Source organism: Capra hircus, chromosome 2 (genome assembly GCF_001704415.2).
Source record: "Capra hircus breed San Clemente chromosome 2, ASM170441v1, whole genome shotgun sequence".
Classification (NCBI taxonomy): Eukaryota; Metazoa; Chordata; class Mammalia; order Artiodactyla; family Bovidae; genus Capra; species Capra hircus.
Window position 1 is genome coordinate 763,781 of NC_030809.1, and position 18,225 is coordinate 782,005.

At 60.0% G+C, this 18,225-nt stretch overlaps 1 protein-coding gene and 1 long non-coding RNA gene across 2 annotated transcripts in view; both read left to right on the forward strand.

Moving 5' to 3' along the window:
- Window positions 906-3,572, forward strand: LOC108637078. The gene is made up of 4 exons (XR_001918744.1): window positions 906-1,257; window positions 1,468-1,748; window positions 2,137-2,550; window positions 2,959-3,572. It is a non-coding gene; the product is annotated as an uncharacterized LOC108637078 (long non-coding RNA).
- PADI1 (peptidyl arginine deiminase 1) overlaps window positions 7,446-18,225 on the forward strand; it is a 45,102-nt gene continuing 34,322 nt past the window's right edge. Inside the window, exon 1 of the mRNA XM_018054675.1 lies at window positions 7,446-7,635. Within this exon, the coding sequence (XP_017910164.1) occupies window positions 7,544-7,635 (92 nt within the window). The 5' untranslated portion in view covers window positions 7,446-7,543. The remainder of the gene's footprint in view (window positions 7,636-18,225) is intronic.

Sequence of the window (18,225 nt, forward strand, 5' to 3'; positions counted from 1 at the left end):
CTGCCCCGATGCCCCTCTCCAGGAACAATTCTCCAGCCCAGGGGAAGCTGGGAGAAAGCGCAGACCCAGGCTTAGTCTCACAGTGGGGTGTCAGCAGTAGCCAGCTTGGCTGACCCTGAAAGATACTGGATCTCTGCCTTCTTAGCTCAAGGAAGATCCAGTATCAAAGACGATATCCCTCAACTCTCTGCCTCTTCCTATTTGATCAGAAGTTCGGAGAAAACAAACGTGCTCATGGAGGAGAGTCAGAAAAACACAAAGCAGATACTTCTGCAGACAGTCCCCTCCCCAGTCCATCTGCGGATCAAGCCAGACCCGACCGTAAGGATGCTGTGAGTCGCTTGGTTTAATATCCCACCCTTGCCCCACTTACTAATATTAAACTCCATCCCAGGTGGGGGTATTTCCCTCAGTTCTCAGGGCCTGGAAGAACCAGCCTTCTCATCCTCAATGGCTTTAGTTTTACCTTCTGAGCACCACAATTCCCAGAATTGATTGTATCTTCCTTTTTTCCCTGGGCCACCGGGAAACTCACAGCTAAATCTACCCACCAGATAGGATGCCTCTTTCTGTCTTTCTCTTTCTTTCCACACACTTTGACTTCATTTTGTCACTTACAAGATACATCACATCCAGGCTGTATTTTGTAAGCTGTCTCATCCTTTTTATCAGGATGTGGGCCACGAATCCATGAAGGAAGCAGCTACGCTGAACGTTTGTGTGGAGTGGACGCTGGAGAAACAGCAGTGTGGGCGGGGGGAGGCTGCTGATGGGAGGGTCATGGGAATGGGGCCCCGGGAGGGAGGGAGGGCGGCCCAGGGAAAACGGTCCAGATGGGGGTTGGGTTTTGAGGGAGGGAGGGGTCATCAGGGGGCTGGTTCAGGGGTCTTGAATGCCAGGCGAAATCTCTGGGTTTTGAGGATCAGCTGTACCCCAGGCACTTTACAGATGTCATTGATAACGTCTGCATTATTCCAGGTTTTACAGATTAGGAGATGGAGCCTCAGAGAAGTTCTAAGAAGTGACAGAGCCCAGACTGGAACCCCAAACCATGGGACCCCCAAATCTCGGCTTTGCCCACCTTTCTTTCTCCGGGCCCACAGGGAGCTGTGGGAGTCTTTTCAGGGAACAACGTCTTCAGGTGCACGTTTCAGATGGATCTCTGCTGCCCACCGCGTGGGGTGCAGTCAGTCTGGAGCCGGGGGACCAGGAGCGTGCTCAGATCTCTGCACAGAGACGACGGAGGCCGGGACCAAGGTGGCCGTGGGGTGAAGCGGGGGACAGGGGAGGGTGGGGCTGAGACAGACTTGGGAAGTGGAGCTGACAGGTCAGGCAGGGTGACTTCTTTTTTAAATTCTAAACACTGCAATATTTACGCATGACCATTACGTATTTAGAAATAATCTTCATTTACCATAGAAAGCAGCAGATGAGGTACTGTCCTTGTTTTCTTGGCCACAATCACAGCTGTTCTGGTGGGGAGGAAAGAGGACCAGCGCGGCTGCCTGGGCCTCGGTCTCGCTCTCCTGGGGTGGAGACAGCACCCTCTGCTGAGACGGTGAGAAGCCAGCGCTCCGGAGGCTGCTGAGCGCTTGAGCAGCCACCTGTGCAGGCGGGGCTGATGTGGCCTGACCACAGCACCCCACCAGGCCTGGACCCTGCCCAGCCCAACCGCCCACGTGGTGTCATTAGCTCTGCTGACGCTGCGACGTGGAGCCACGGATGTCCCAGAGCCCAGGAGAGGGCAGGTGATTCCCGAAGGTCCCCGGTGACCTGGGCTGGGGTTTCAGGCTCTGCGGGGACAGAGTGGACTGGACTGGGTGGCTCGTGGCCCTCACGACTTCCTGCCACTAGAGCCACTAGCTGCCGGCCCTCTGGCCCTGCGGGAATCGGTGGGTCTCCTGCCTTCTCACTGTGGCTGAGTCAGAGTCCCTGGGGCGCCTCCCCCACCCACCTGGGGGTCCAGGATTCTACTCTGGGTATCAAGGGCACAGAAAGGGATTGGGGGTGGCCTGGGAGACCCCAGAAGGGTGATCCATATATAAGGACCTGGGAGGACTCAACACGTGTCGAGAGCTCTGATTTCGAGAGCAGCACCTCCATACCAAAAGCACCCAGTAGGTGTTTGTTTTCCAGGGAAGGAATGAATAAGGAAGGAAAGCCTTGGATCTTGGCGCACCCAGCTGGAGGATGGAGGGGCTGGCCTGATGGTCTCCAGGAGCCGTTCCAGCTTGACAGCGAGGATTCTGGAGGGCAGAGGGGCTCTCCCCGTGGGGCTCAGGAGAGCGGGCTTTGGAGAAGGCCACGGGGCGGGGGTCTAGGAGCTGAGCTCTGCGCACTCCTCAGCCCTCCCGCCCTCTAAGGCTGGCCCTGTAAGCTCGGGCACACACTCTGTGTGTGTGCATGTTGAGGGGCACCCCACCAGAGAGGGAGAGCCCGCAGCTGGAGTCAGCAACCATGGCAACCGTCCAGAACCCACTCTGACTGGCCACAAGGTCTGAGACTGGCGGGTTCCACGCCCTGGAGGTGCCAAGACTCACCTGGGCCCAGGTAATTTATCCCCTTGGGCATCATATGACTTCCCCATCAGCTTCCCAGGTGGCTCAGTGGGTAAAGAATTTGCTTGCAATGCAGGAGATGAGGGTTCGATGCCAGGGTGGGGAAGATCCCCTGGGGTGAGGGCATGGCAACCACTCCAGTGTTCTTTCCTGGAGAATCCCACGGGCAGAGGAGCCTGGTGGGCTGCAGTCCACGGGTCACAGAGTCACGGCTGGAGGGACTGAGCACGGGGCCCCTACCAGCTCATAAACCCTCAATGCTGGGGTCTCGAGCTAAAGACCCAAGCGTCAGCTCTGGCTTGCCGATGAGTTAGTTTTGCTTGAACCAAAGAGTTCTGTTTCTGAGAAATATTGAATTTCAATACACTGGTCAAAGCCAGCTTTCTTCTCTCTTTCACAGTTGACGTTCATCCCTATTGCTTCACACTTGGAAGCTCCACACCTGTTATCTACCCGACCCCTGAAGGCTTTTGAGTTTGGGAACTCAGAGCTGAACAACTCTACTTTGTAAACAGGGAGATTGTGCAGGCAGAATGGAACCCTGGGCTATCTGAGGTCGGAAGAGTCCTTGAGATCCCCAAGGTCTCATTTTCAGATTTCTGCTCCAGTGCCATTTCCTCGGAGTGGCCTTCCCTGATCACACTGCTCCCAGCGGCACCCGTCCGCTCTGCCTGGGGCCCTCTGCTGTGCGTTCTCGCCTCCTCCCGACACCCCAGCCTCCGGCCCCCCGTTTACTCCTGCAGCTGCTCTCTGTGCCCTGAGGACCGGGGCTCGGCCGGTCTTTCTCACTGATGAGTAATGCCTGGCACATGTCAAGCCCCTCAAAACTGTCGAAGAGCAGGGAAAATGAGGTCCTGGGTGTGAGCTCCGCCCCCAGACCTCTTCCCTGCCTCAGCTTCCCTGGGCTGTTCCGGGGACATCCTGGAGCCGTGCTGTTGTTCCCAGGTCGCCCAGCGGTCCCCAGGCCTCCTCCCCTGCTGGGCGTCGTGTGTGAGGCGAGCCCAGCTGTGTCCTGTCGGCCAGAGGGCGGGGGGGGGGGGGGGGGGGCGGTCCTGATGTCCTTAGGCTCTCCCACCGCCCCTCCTCCCAAATCTGACCAGTCATGCCTGAAATCCCAAGCTCAAACAGACCACAGCCTGGGTGTACACCTTTTGTGGGCTGTGGGCAGGGCAGGGGCCAGGGTGGGTCTTTGTATCTTACGTGTTCTGAGAACTAGAGGAAGGGGGTGGGCAGGGAGGCCAAGAGCAGGAAACGCTCCTTATTTTTCCACCAAAAGAGACTTTATTTATTTTTTTCAAAAGTAAAAATATTTGCTCACAGAATCTGTGCAAACCCCGTGCACAAGCATGAGGAAGAGGGTGGGAAGGACACGCATTCTGCCTCTCCAGGGCCTGGCCTACAGGACGAGTGTGTCTGCAGCCGGAAGGCCTGGGCTCAGGTCCGACACTGACCACTTTCCAGCTGCAGATCTGGAGGGGGCTTTAACTTCTCGATGCCTCAGGTTATTCACCCGTAAAATGGGGACATTCGTGCTCATCTCAGCCTCTCTGCCCCCTCTCAGCTATTTCCTCTTACCTTCCTCCAGCTCTGAGAGCGTGTCTGTTTAGGACACGGTGACCTGACCTTCCCCTGCGCTGCCTACCACCCGTAAAAGGCACATCCTGCACACCCAGGCTGTGGTCTGAACTTGGGATCCAGGCTTCATCAGAACCTGTCACCTGGTATAATTGTGAGGATTAGAAAAGTGGACCCATGGAAGGGCCAGAACAGTGCCTGGCGCGTGGCGGCGGCTGTGGATGCACTGGCGGGCATTTTGCCGCCGGCTGACATCGTCAGTGTTCCCACCACCCACCGCTGGCACTGGGTCAGCACCATTGGTACCATCACCTTCGCAGGCAGCTCATTATGCTCCAACCTGCCTTCCTCCTTCTCACCCCTCTGTCCACTCACCCACCCACCCACCTATCCACCCATCCATCCATTCACCCACCCACCCATCCATCCATCCATTCACCCACCCACCCATCCATCCATCCATTCACCCACCCACCCATCCATCCATCCATTCACCCACCCACCCATCCATTCATCCATTCACCCACCCATCCATCCATCCACCCATCCATCCACCCGCCCGCCCGCCCGCCCGCCCATCCATCCATCCACCCGCCCATCCATCCATCCACCCTCCCACCCACCCGCCCATCCATCCATCCACCCGCCCATCCATCCATCCACCCGCCCATCCACCCGCCCATCCATCCATCCACCCGCCCACCCGCCCGCCCATCCATCCACCCATCCATCCAGCCAGCCATCCTGCTCTAATGAGACTATCCCCACGTACTCTTCAGGAACCCGCTTTTCACACTCCACACTGCATTACCGATAAAATGGCTCAGATCTTGGTTGATGCAGAGGAGTGAAGGTGAGGGAAACAACACCATCACGTACCCCTCAAGCGCTGCTTTGCCAGGTTCCGTTCCCGTGGGGGCAAACCCAGACTGCCTGAGTGCCTGTGGGTGGGATGAACTTCGCAGATCCAGAGCATCTGCAATAGGTACGAGGTTTTCCTGGTGGTCCAGGGGTTAAGCCTCTGCACTCCCAAGCGGGGGGCATGGGTTCGATCCCTGGTCAGGAAACTAGATTCTGCATGCCACTGCTAAGACCCGGCACACGGCGACTAAGACTCAGTGCAGCGAAAAGAAGAGGGGAACATCTGCAATCAGGCGTGCCGGCCGCAAGCAAGGCCATTCCAGGAAGACCTTGGAGATCAAATAAACGTTTATGCCGCTCCTGTGATCCCCATCTCCCTAATCAGGCTGCTGTTTCTGGAGGCGGGGACTGTGTCCCCCTCCTTCCCCATCAGCACGGCAGCTCCCGGGGCAAGGCGTTTCTCCTCTCTCTGTCTCTCTCAGCTTCTCATCCTCCCACCCTGGACCTGTGGATGTGGGATGTCCACTCTGCACAGTGACTTCCTGGAGTGAGAGGACCTGTGGCTTTGAAGGGCGAACCTGTAATTCCTGGGGCAGCTTCCTCCTTTTCAGTGCCCCCGCCCCCGCCCACGCCCAGCACGGAGGAAGCGTGTCCTCTGCCCAGCACGGAGGAAGCGTGTCCTCTGAAATTAGTTGTCCCCACTCAGGACTCTAATGGATGCCTCACGTCTGGCAGACCCAACCCTGAATGGCTGATCCCCCGGCCCAACCTGCCCACCCCTTCTCCGTCTCTCTGACAGCAACTCTAGCCACCTAGTTACTGGGACCCAAACCACTCCATTTACCCTTGACCCCTCTCTTTCTCTCACATCACCTCCAACCCATCAGCAAACCTCAGCTCCATCTTCCAAATGCATTCAAAATTCAGCCACTTCTCACCACCTTCAGAGTTACCGCCAGGACCAAGCCATCACCAGCTCCTGCCTGGATAACGCAGAAGAGCATCGCTACACTGCTTAACGTCTCCCACACCTCACTTACGTACCTTTACTTGTCCGAGGATATAAATGGCACCAGAGCAGGGACGGTGGTCTGTTTTGCTCACAGTTCGCCGCCATCGCCTAAAGGGGCGCCTAGAGAGTAGGTGCTCCATGGATGTTTGTCAAGCGAACAAACGAAATTCCACCAACGCTGAGAACAGGTGGAGGCCAGTGCTTGCTGGAGAGGCAAGGAGGGGATTTTCAGAAACACGTAACCCAGCCCACTGCTCTGAGCCCCTTTCCAAGTGTCCTCCCCACAGGCTGGCCGAGGAAGCCGACCTGGGGCGGCTCCTGCCGTCTCTGGAGTCGGGGGCAAAGGCGCCAGCCCTGGGGATGGCACGGTGTGTTGAGTCAGTGGGTCTGGCCATGGCTCTGGTGCTGACGAGTGGCGTGATCGGCAGCCGCGGTTCTCTTCCTGTGAAATGAGGAGACCAGTCATAGCTGCCAGCATTTCTTCTAGTGAATACTAGGCGCTAGGCACTGTGCTAACCCTCCTACACTTAGCTCAGGTAATGCCGACATCAGTCCAATGGAGCAGGTACCAGGCTACAACCACCATCCTACACGTGGAGAAATGGAGCCTTAAAGACGTTGGCAAACCTGCCAAGGTCATAGGTTGTTAAGTGGCAGAGCTGGGATTTGAACCCGGACAGCCTGATCGCTCTGTGCTTTTATGAGCTGATTCCTTAACGTATTATTGACCAGGGATGTATTAATAGGTCTTCTGTTACCCCAGAGTTATTAACTGGAGATGTTTCAGTATTTACCCATGTAACAAATCACTGGCCACAGGCCCTGAAGTGAACTGCAGTGTTGGTCCCTCAGTCGTGTCCAACTTTTCGTGACCCCGTGGACTGTAGCCGGCCAGGCTCCTCTGCGCGTGGGATTTTCCAGGAAAGAATACTGGAGTGGGTTGCCCTTTCCTTCTCCAGGGGGTCTTCCTAACCCAGGGACTGAACCTGGGTCTCCTTCACGGCAGGTGGATTCTTTACCATCGGCGCCACGAGGGAAGCCCACGGGCAACAGTTTCTGCGAGAACCCCTGGTCAGTGAAGTGCTCGCCTACGAGACGACATCTGCAGGCCGCTCAGGCAGCGCAGGACCTCGGAAACGGCTGCCATCACCGCGTCCTTGCCGTGTGGACTCAGTTGCCGAGAGTCTGAGGATGGAAGCTAAGCTGGAGCAGGGGGCGGGTGTTGGGGGGGCTTGTCTTCTGCTGGCAGCCGAGCTCTGCTCCGCCGGGGGCCTCAGCTGAAGCCTCCCTTACCCATTCCCCAGGGAGGCTTTTGGTACCTCCTCCCTGAGCCTCTTGGATTGACAGGCCAAGAGGGATGGCATGGGGCCAGGAGGTGGGGACCGGGCTCGGGCCGGCTCTTCAGGTCACAGGATGAAATTAAAAGGGAGGAGGAAAGCGCCAGCCTGTCAGAACTCACGCCCCTTCCTGGCAACGAGGTGCCTGGGAGCGGAGCCAGGGAGCAGGGTGCACAGAGGTTGGACGCCAGTGGGTCGAGATGGCCCAGCAGAGAGCCGTGCGGCTGTCCCTGAAGAAGCCCAGCTATGCCGTGTGTGCTGTGGGGGTCGAGACACACCTGGACGTTCACAGGTGAGAGCCGAGGGGCACCCACCTGGCTGGCAGAGGGCTGGGCGGGGCTGGGCACCTGCAGCAGCGGGTGGCCCCCAGAGGCCGAATCTGGCACAGTGGAGGATGCTGGCGCAGGGCCGTTGTGAAGGCAGAGCCGGTGGAGTTGCTCCAGCACCGGCTGCAGGTCCCTGCTGCGGCCCCGGCTCCGGCACGGGTCCTGTCTCTGGCCTCGAGCCCTTGGGCGAGGGTTCCAGCTCTGAGCCCCGGGGCCGCGCGCTGGGGTCTGGGTTCTGCGTTCTGACATCCCAGCGGAACGCGGGCGGAGCATCAGAACGAATTGTCGCTGCTTCTGCCCTCCGTTTCTGGCCGATGGCCCCTCTCTCTGAGGCGGAGGGGCGGCGTGTGGCAGCTTGGCGGTTGGAGGCCAGCCAGGACCACTGGGATGAGAAGGGACGAGCAGGGAAGGATTGCGCGTGCCGGCAAAGAGAGGACTGGGAGCAGGCCAGGGGTGTCTGTTCCCGTCTGCGCTTGAGGGGAGGCGCCCAGCGGAGCCTGGCGCTTGTGTCTGCGAGAGGGGGATTGGGGTGGGGCTGGGGGCAGGGCCCAGGACTCAGCCCAGTATGTTTCCCCGCTCAGCCGCGGGGGGGCTGGACTTGGGGGCCTCCGGGGGTCTCTCCAGCTCTGACACAACTCTAGTCCTGCTAGACCAGATGCACCCAGAGCCCCGTCGGCGGGGAGGGCACAGTCAAGGTGAGGAGGGTCTGCCTCCCAGAGCAGGTGGGAGCTGGGGTCTGGTACAAGCTGGGATCTGAGCCGGCCCAGCTTCACCTGGGGTCAGGGGGCCCCTTCTGCCGCCTCTGCCCTGGCTCTGGGGCGGGGACCTCGGGGGCGCGGGGAGCCAGGTGCCCCAGGGGCCAGGCCTCAGCTCCCGGTTGTCCTGGGGGCCCTGGCCTAGGGCGGTTCTCTTGCATCTGGGCAGCCAGTGGAGACCCCGTTTTCTCCTGTCCTCTTGACACAGTGTTGCCAGACTCAGCAAATGAAAATGCAGGACACCCAGTCTACATTTCAGGTTGAAAAATAACTTTTTTTAGTGTATTGCGTGGGACATACTTGTATTTTTAGAAGTAACTGACATTCAGATTTAGCTCGGCGTCCTGCACTTTACCTGGCGACTATGCTTTACCCTCAAGAGTGGGGACAGGGTCTCTAGCGAGCCCCGTCTTCCTATTCCACCCCTGCTCTTCTCCCAGGGGATGGCTGCTTCTGGAAGGGAACTGCAGAACCTCAGGCCCTTCCGAGAAGCCTCTGCCTGGGAGCCAGGAGATGGGAGTCTGCTTCTGCTTCGGCCACTGACCTGCTGTCTGGCGTGTGCCAAGCCGCAGGCCCTCTCTGGGCCCCGGCAGGGTGAGCTGAGTCCCCTGTCCAGTTCAGGCTGGTGGTAAAGCACCCACACTCGGCTTGGACAGGCTCGGGGTCTCCTTCTAGCTCCGTTGGTGGCTGGGGGCCCCTGGGCAAGCTGCCGCGCTTCTCTGAGCCTGTTTCCTCATCTGACAAATGGGGGAGCAAGATCACTGATGGTAACGGGTTGAGGGTGCGTGTGTGCTCAGCCGGGTCCTTCTCTTGGCCACCCCGTGGACCGTAGCCCGCAAGGCTCCCCTGTCCATGAGGCTTCCCAGGCAAGAACACTGGAGCGGGTTGCCATTTGCTGCTCCAGGGGATCTTCCCGACCCAGGGCTGGAATCCTGGTCTCTTGCGTCTCCTGTATTGGCAGAGGGATTCTGTACCACTGTGCCACCTGGGAAACGCCGGTAGTGGGTTGGGGGAGGGCAATAAATGTGAGCCTGCCTGTGTGGGGCCCTTGCCCTGTGGGAGGGGCCGTGCCACAGCTCTGACAGCTCTCTGGGGCCGCTTTCCTCCCATCATGTCTCAGAGGGTGGAGGAGCAGAAGGCAGATGGGCTGTGTGGTGGGTACGCGGGGCAATGCGCCTGGAAACCTCCTTTGGGGTCACCAAGCCCCTCGGCATCCCCAGGGAGGGCTGCAGCCCCACTGCGGGCACAGGGAAGCTGCCTGGTGGTCCGACTCTGCGCCCAGGGGCTGCTGTGGGGTCCTGGTGAGCAGCGTGGGGGACCCGCGCCCGAGGTCCTTCAGGAGCCCTCACCCTGGATGCTGACGGGCACTAGCGTCACAGCCGCGAGGGTCTCTGGGAAACAGAAGTTAGTTCTGCGACAAGTTGTTTCCAAAGTAGACCTTGAGAAGAACTTCTGGCCTCTGAGGTCTGTGATAGGTGGGACCCGGCGAGGTGGAGCCGTCGAGCCGGGTGGAGGGAGGGGCGTGGCTCGTCTCCCTCGGAAGGTTTGAGGAGGCGCCTGGGACTTCCCGGAGGTCCAACGGTTAAGGCTTCCAGCACCGGGGCTGTGGGCTTGATCCCTGGTCCAGGAACAAATATCCCACACGTGGCCAAGAACGGGAGCAGGGGTCCTGAAGCCCACTCTGGGCCCCGGCTGGCTAGAGGAAGGGGCTGTGCTTGGTGAACCCGAGGCTCTCCCACCCCAGCTGAGGTTGAGCTAGGGGCCTCTGATTGGCCTTGCTGGGAGAAGGGGGACGCCCCCCAAAGAGGGGAGTGCCAGTCACCTGGGCTGAGGTCCTGCCCTCCGGAGCCGCTGGAGATGGGCGTGTGGGAGTGATGTCACGGGAAGCGATTAACACCCCCGTGTGTGCTCCAGACTGGTTATTTGGGGAAACACCTGTTTTGGGAGAATAGTGTGTCCTGAGGTGCCCCAGGCTGAGGAGCCCTAGAAATACCGTGTGCTACAGACCCTGCTCTCTCAACCTGGAGGGCTGGCGACCCCCTGCGTCAGGCCAGACAGTCCGGACCGTCTCTGTTTTCCCTGCCTGGAGGCGGTCCCCAGAGGACTTCTGCCAAAAAGGAGGACGTGGCGTCGGGAATGCATTAGTGATCCTGGCCGGTGTTCCGTGTCTGCCCAGAATCAGAGCCCCGGGCTGGAGACCACGCGAACATTTGTCCCTGGGGATGAAGGGGAAGGCTGGCCCGGTGAGGCTGGGATGGGAGCTTTTTCTAAGCCTCCCCCAGCCCCGCACAAGCCTCAAACCCAGATAGACTCTTAGACCCGAGATGGCTGGAATTCCAAGAGCCCGGGCGCAGGGCATGGGGAGGGTCTCTTCAGGGCCTCTCAGGTGAGCAGGAGAAAAGATCCAAACCGCTTCTTTCTCTGGGGTTCCCTGCTTTTCAAGAACCCGAAATGCCTAAACGGAGTTGTAAAACTTGTGGTCTGTGTATTTCTGATGTTTATACTGAGTAAATTAATGCTTTTAACTTGTGCAGAAGTACAGTGAAGTGTAATTGTGCTCCTCGTGGGGTGATTACAGGCCTGGTGCCCAACACTAGCTCATGATGACCAACAGGCTCCCGGTGCCAGGCGGGGACACGGGTTTAAGCTCCAGGGAGAAACCCCCCTCCTCCTCGTTCCCTCCTGCGACTGTACCATTTCTTTCCGGGAAGTGATGCTAGCGTTCAGATTGGAGGGTTCTTGGAAGGTATGAAGTTGGGGTCCTCTGCAAGGTCCTGGGAGCCAGCAGCGGCCACACCCAATCTGGATGTGAAATGATGGACGGTGACTTCTTGAAACGTGCAATCCTGGCTTCAGAGAGGGCACCGGCGGTCAGCCAGCCCCGGAGTCTCTGGATGCCCCGGCCTCCTGGCCCCCGCGCCGCCCCCTGTCCTGAGACAGAGCTTGTCGGTCTCTCTTTCCTCTCGCCTCCGCTCCGCAGCCGCTGCCCGGCGCCGCCCCCGCCCCGCTTCTCCTCCCGCTGTTTGGTCTCGGAACCTCCCCCGGAACCTCCCCCTGTGCCTGACCGGCTTCTCTTCCGCCTCCTGCTCCCACCTCTTCCAACCCCACCTCCTCTCCTCCCCCGCAGCTCCCAGCTTCCTCTCTCCCTGGGCGGGTAGGGTCCGGCGGTGGACCCTGAGAAAAGACCGAAGAGGAGGGAAGGGCGGTGGCGGCTCATCCCCGACGGAGGTGCCTCCTCGGCCCCCGACGGAGGTGCCTCCTCGGCCCCCGACGGAGGTGCCTCCTCGGCCCCCGACGGAGGTGCCTCCTCGGCCCCCAGACGCTTCCCCTGTGATGTGTGGTCCTCCAATTTGCTTGGTCCAGAGACGCTTTCTTTCCCTTTGCTGAGGGTTCTAAGCAGGACATCCGCCAAGTGGTCCTCATGTTCAAAGGTGTGTGGGGTGTAGGGTGTGGGGCCGGAAGGGACTGGCAAGGCCACACCCAGCTGAGGACCTCAGCCCCCGGGGAGCCCAGGAGGGGCCTCAGCTGTGGGCTGCGGGTGGTGGTGGGGATCCCAAATGCCGCCACCGGGGTGAGGGAGCTGGGGCCTGCTGGAGCCTGGCAGGGGCAGACCCGTGCTGAGTCTGCAGCACACCCGGGCCCAGAGCAGAGAACCCCGCCACCCTGCGTCTGAGTCCAAGGCCGCCTGAAGCCCTGCCAAGCGCTTCTCCAACGCACCCTCCCAACCATGTGCAGGACCCCTCGGCCCCCACCTGGGTCTCCATCACTTTGCTGGGAGCGTGGGCAAAGGGAAGATTAGGAATTCCTCAGGAGGAGCCTGCCGAGGCTGTGGTCTGCGCCAGGCTGACAGGCGTCGGGGGGAGGAGGCTGGGGCTTTCGGACACAGACGAGGGAGGAGGCTGGACCCCACGCTGACTGGGCCCCGAGGAGGAGGTCCCACTGATGCAGCTGCTTGGTGACCGCTGAGCACGGAAGGGCTGATGACCCGTCGCGGCCCTGCGGGCTGTGTGACCTTGGGCTAGTCACCCAGCCTCTCTGTGCCTGTGTCCTCCCATGCTGGAAGGGGTGGCGTTGCCTGTGAGTTTGGCCCGCTTTCCGCAGATGAGCGGCGGCATGATCTGAGCAGCACAGCCGTGCAGTCCCTCTGCAGCAGAAGGGGGGACAGTCTGAGCGGAGAGGAGCGAGCCGCGAATCTGACGTTCCATTCAGGGCTCGTCTCTGAGATGTCCTGGCCCCCAGCCCCTGTTTGCCTCTGCTGGGATGAGAGCTGCCCCCCGCCATCTCCAGCCTCCATCCCTGGGCCGGCAGGGGTTCCAGAGGAGGAGGGCCCGGCCCAGGCCCTCTGTGGAGGCTCCCTGGGTGCAGCCTTAGCCGAGCAACGCCAGGGCGTCAGGTCTCTCTGGAAAGGAAAGAAAGAGGGGCATGACGCAGCTGCCCTTGGGGTGGTTCTGCACGCAGGGGGCGATCCCAGCCTGTGACGGGGCGTCCGCCAGCCTCGTCACCCCCCCAGCTGTGTCAGCCACAGCCAGCACCTGGGCAGGCCCAAAGAGAAAGCCGCAGGGGCTCTGAGCCGTCTGTGCCCTTTACCCCGCTGCGGCCCCTTAGACGTTTCGAGACAGCTGCTCCTTGTCCAGCTCTGTGCTGTGCTGAGGCACTTGGAGACGAGACAACCTATGCCCACCCCCGAGGGGCTCCCTCCTTAGTCTGGGGGCTAAGAGAGCCTTCAGGATGTGGACGCTCACCGCTGAATCGCTCTCCTGGTTTCTGGCCAGGCCGGAGAGTGAAGGGGGAGCCAGGATCCTCCTCCCTAGGTCTGCCTGCTGCCCAGGCCCCTGGCGACAGTGTCACGTGACGCAGACGGCACTCTCTCAGCCAAGTCTCACAGCGAGCTTACGCGGTGACGACTCCTGAGATCCCCGTTTTGCGGACAAAGACGGAGACACAGAGAGGCCGAGAGGCTTGCGCAGAGTCACACAGCCCGCTCATTGCTGGGGAATCCTCTGTGTGGTTGGGTTTCCGCGGGGGTGGTGGGCGCAGGGCAGAGGATGAGCTTTGGGGTCAGACCCGAGTGAGGGCAAATCTCAGGCCCCGCCCCATGAGTGGCCTCCCTGTGACTTTCCCGTCACCTGTAAAATGAGAAGCCTGGTCACCGCCCTGCTCAGCAGGCAGGGGCCTCAGGGATGGAATCAGAGCAGCGCGAAAGCACGTTGGAGACCGTGCTGTGCCCGCCCTGGGCGGGTCCCGTGAGGGCGGGCTAGGGTGATTCATCTCTGCTTTCCTGTGCCCAGGTGGCCCCTGCCACAGCGGGTGCTCAGGAAATCTGTGTGGAGGCGGAGTGGCCCTCGTGAGCTCCTGGGGGGTTGCGTCCTTTAGGGCTGGCCGCCTCCGGGGACTGTTGGCCATAGCAGATCTCGGCCCCCAGCAGAAGGACCCCCAGAGCTGGCCGCGCCAGACAGGACTTGTCGGGTCAACTCCAGGACACCTGGAGGGCGGCCCTTCCTGGGCAGGCATGTGGCTGATCAGGTGTGAAGGGGAAGCCACAGGCTTGGCCAGTCTGCTCTGCCCAAGGGCTGCCTACCAGCTTGCTCCTCAGCCTTTCCATCCGGTCGCATTAGCCCCCTTCCATCCCGGCCTCTCTCCAGCACAGTGTCTTGCTCAAGCCTCCAGCACACCCTGGTTCTCTGCCGCCAGCCCATACCCTTTCCCCCAGCTGAGGCTGGGTCAGCACCAGTCTGCCCTGCCCGCCCAGACCGTCGGCTGGGCAGGGGGGCCCCCTGACTCCCAGGCCCATCCCCAGGCGCTGGTGTGGTCCAAGCATGGGGTGGACAGCATGGGAGAGGCCCCATGACTGCCCTGTCTCTCCCCTCCCCAGGGACCAGGCGGTCAGTTTCCGAGTAGCTGAGATGGAGTGTGGCCTGTGGCACCACAGTAGGAGGAAGCTTCTGGGTGCAGGTTGCAGCCGAGCAAAAGGAAAGACTTCCTAATTTCTTTCCCTGAGCTGTCAAAGCACCAAAGGGTGTCAGGTAGTGAGCTCCCTGTCACAGGAAGTGTTCAAGCACAGAGTTCTGCAGTGGGCAGGGAGCTGGCCAGGATGACCTCTGGGACCATTCTCTCACCAAAGGCCTGTGGGGATACTCCAGAGTCTCATTGTTTTAAGGGTAGAAAGGGGCCGGAAGGTCATGCCATCCTGCTGGTTGGCACAGACTTCACCGCTGCAAAGCTGGGGTGCGTGGAGGGAGAGGGCACGTGGTCCTCCTGCCCTAGAGCCCCACATCCTGCCAGCTCCCAGGGGACCCTATGAAAGAGCTTGTGTGGCAAGGTTTCAGGGCTTCCCTTTTCCCTTCCCACATCCCCTCTGGCTAGCTCCTTCCTCCAGTCCCCACCAGGAACACGCTAAGGGCACGCACATGCCTTTTAACGTTGGCCGGGACGGCACAGGAGAGAAGGCAAGCCTGCTGCCCCTTCCATTCTCTGCCAGCTGTGTGGCCCTAGGAAGGGTACTCAGCCTCGCTGAGAAGATTTCCTCAGCTGCTAAACGAGGACAGCCACACGTACCTAAGAGGGTTGCTGTAAAGTGTAGATAAGATCACAGGTGTCAGAAGCTGAGAACGTGCCTAGCACATAGGGTGTGCGTGATCAGTCATGTCTGACTCTTCACCCCCATGGACTGTAGCCCGACAGTCTCCTCCAACCCTGGGATTTTCTGGGCAAGGATATTGTGGTTAGTTGCCATTTCCTCCTCCAGGGGATCCTCCTGACCCAGGGATCAAGCCCACGCCTCTCGCACCTCCGGCATTGGCAGGAGGGTTCTTTACCACTGCTCCACCCGGGAAGCCCCCTGGCACATACTAGGTGCTTGAAAATGCCACCCTGGTATTGCCCTACCCAATATCGCCCATGGAGCATGCTGCCCTCATGCCTGACCAGGCGGGTGGGCATACACGTAGTTAAAGCGAGTGAGCCGGGTGGGAATGCCTATTGCTCTGACTCCCTTCCCCATCCTCTGTGCCTCCCTTGTGAGATCCTCTAAGAGCTGACTCCATGCTCCTCGCAGCCTCTTGATTAACCTGGTGAACCCGGCCCTGCTCTGAGCCGGGGCCCAGGGTGCGGATGAGTCAGGGCGCTGTTCTGGGTGACACAGACTGTGAAGGGGCTGCAAGGAGAGTCTGGACCAGGGCTGCAGGGCACGTGAAGGAGACAGGGTCCTGGCCCGACTGGGTTGGGCTGCTGGGGGCTCCGGGAAGAGTGATAGTACCAGCGGTGATGGCACCAAACTCTTAAGCACCTACTGTATGCCAAGCACTTCAGTGTATCTCGCTCCTTTTAAAATGTTTACTTCTTGGTCACACCAGAAGGCACGTGGGGTCTTAGTTCTCCGACCAGGGGCTGAACCCATGCTCCCTGCTTTGGAAGATCAGAGTCTTAACTACCAGACCACCAGGGAAGCCCCATGCCAAGTACTTTTCTAACGGAATCTGCCCAGCAGCCCTGGGGAGTAGCTCTTTGGATTACATCCATTTTAGTGAGGAGGGAAATCGAGGCTCAGAGCAGCAGAGTGACCGAATCCCAGGCCATACGCCTCACACAGCCCGTAGTCTGCTCCACGGAAGGGTGGCATTTGGAGAAGCTCAATTGGTAAAGAATCCACCTGCAGTGGGGGAGACCTGGGTTTGATCCCTGGGTTGGGAAGATCCCCTGGAGAAGAGAAAGGCTACCCACTCTAGTATTCTGGCCTGGAGAATCCCTTTGGGGTCGCAAAGAGTTGGACACGACTGAGCGACTTCCATTTCATTTCATTTTGAAGAGTGCCGAAGGCTGCCTCCCTCATCCGCACCCCAGCTGTGCGTTGGAGGGCGCGCTCACAGGCTCATCAGCCTGGCAGTGGCAGTGGCATAAAGGTGACGGCAGTGACGACACCGGGAGACTGGGTGCCTCTGGCATGGTGCTGACCGAGCCCCTTCATTTAATAAAGGGGCGCTTCCAAAGCCAGGTCCTCACCTGACTCCGGGTCTGGAGACACGCCAGAGCTGCACGCCGGGGCTTGGTCCGGGAGCCTGGACCACACAGCTGCCGATGAGTTGCTGGGGAGTGAGAGTGCGGGGAGGTGGTTCTGGCTCGTGGATAGGATGAGCCACAAAGCAGCTCAGGAGCAGCGGAGACAAGTCCCACTGTGGGCGGCCTGCGGCCCACCGATGCCGACGCCTGCCTGTTGCACCCCCAGAGCGGCCCTTAATGCTCAGCTCCACCCACAGACCCAGGAGTCTGCGAGGGGAGGAAAGGCTCTGAGAGCCCGTCCTGAAGGCCTGGGACAGGGGAGAAGGGGGCTCACCAAGGGAATGAGAATCCGGACGGCCAGGGGCCGGCCTGGCACAGCCTGTGGATGCGGGAGACAGAGGCCCTCCCCGGAGGTTGGCACACACACACGCACATGCACACACACGCACACACACAAAACAACAAAAACCCCTCCTGCTGGGCCAACCGCAGACACCTGTCCTTTTCACCCTGAGAGGCAGCACTAGGGAAGGAACCCGGCTGGGGGAAGGAGGGGGGCCTGAACAGGCGCCTCCCAGAGAGCAGGGAGGCCTGCCCGGCCTCCGGCCTGCCCGTCAGGCGCCTCCTGCAGGAAGCCTCCTCTCCCCAGCGTCCATCCTTGTAGCGACTCCCTTGGCCCCTGGAGGGAGAAAGAAGACCAGGGCCCCAGCACCTGGAGAGGGGTGAGCTGGATGGGGGCGGCGGGGGAAGGCTGGAGGTAGGTCCAGACTGCAGGGGGCCAGGCTGGGCTCAGGAGGCCCTGACGGCCCCTCTCCTTACGTTATTATTGAAGGTTTTATTGGAGTTAGAGCTGATCTCAGGTGCTGCTAGCGATAAAGAACCTGCCCGCCAGTGCAGGAGACCGACGAGCCTCGGCTTCGATCCCTGGGTCGGGAAGGTCTCCTGGAGAAGGGAACGGCAGCCCACTCCAGTTGTCTCACCTGGAGAGCCCCGTGGACAGAGGAGCCTCGCGGGCTGCAGTCCGTGGGTTTGCAGAGAGTCGGACGTGACTGAGCTGATTCACAGTGCCGTGTCGGTTTCAGCTGTACAGCAAGGTGCATCAGTTACACGTACGCATATGGCCACTCTCTCTCAGACTCCGCTCCCCTGCAGGCCGTCACAGAGCACTGAGCGCCGTGCAGCAGGCCCTATTAGTCACCTATCTTATACATTTGCTGTTGTTGGGTTGCTAAGTTGTGTCCGACTCTTTGCAACCCCATGGACTGTAGCCTGCGAGGCTCCTCTGTCCATGGGATTTCCCAGACATGAATCCTGGAGTGGTCACCATTTCCTTCTCCAGGGGGTCTTCCTGACCCAGGGACTGAATTTGAGTTTCCTGCATTGGTGGATGGATTCTGAGCCTCCAGGAGAGCCCATGTTATATATAGTAGTGTTTATATCCCAGCCTTCCAATTTATCCCTTCCCACCCCTTCTTACATCATTATTATTATTGTGTCCTACCAAGATTCCAAATAAAGGGTTGTGTGCCCAGGGCTATGACTTGGAAATGGCAACCTGTGCCCAAAGCTGGGGATTGGCTCCAAGGAGCCCTGCTTCCCTTGAAAGGGCTGCGTCAGCAGTGACAGGCTCTCCACGGAGCTGGAAACCCTTCTGCAGTCAGCTAGACGCACTGGGCTCCTGCTGACTTGCTCTTAGGTTGTGTGAGCAGGGGCCCTGGGGCTGGGTCGATTGAATTCAGACTCATGCTCAACCAACCTGCCAGCTGGGTGGTCCAGGGAAAGCTGTTCTGTCCCCGGAGCCACACT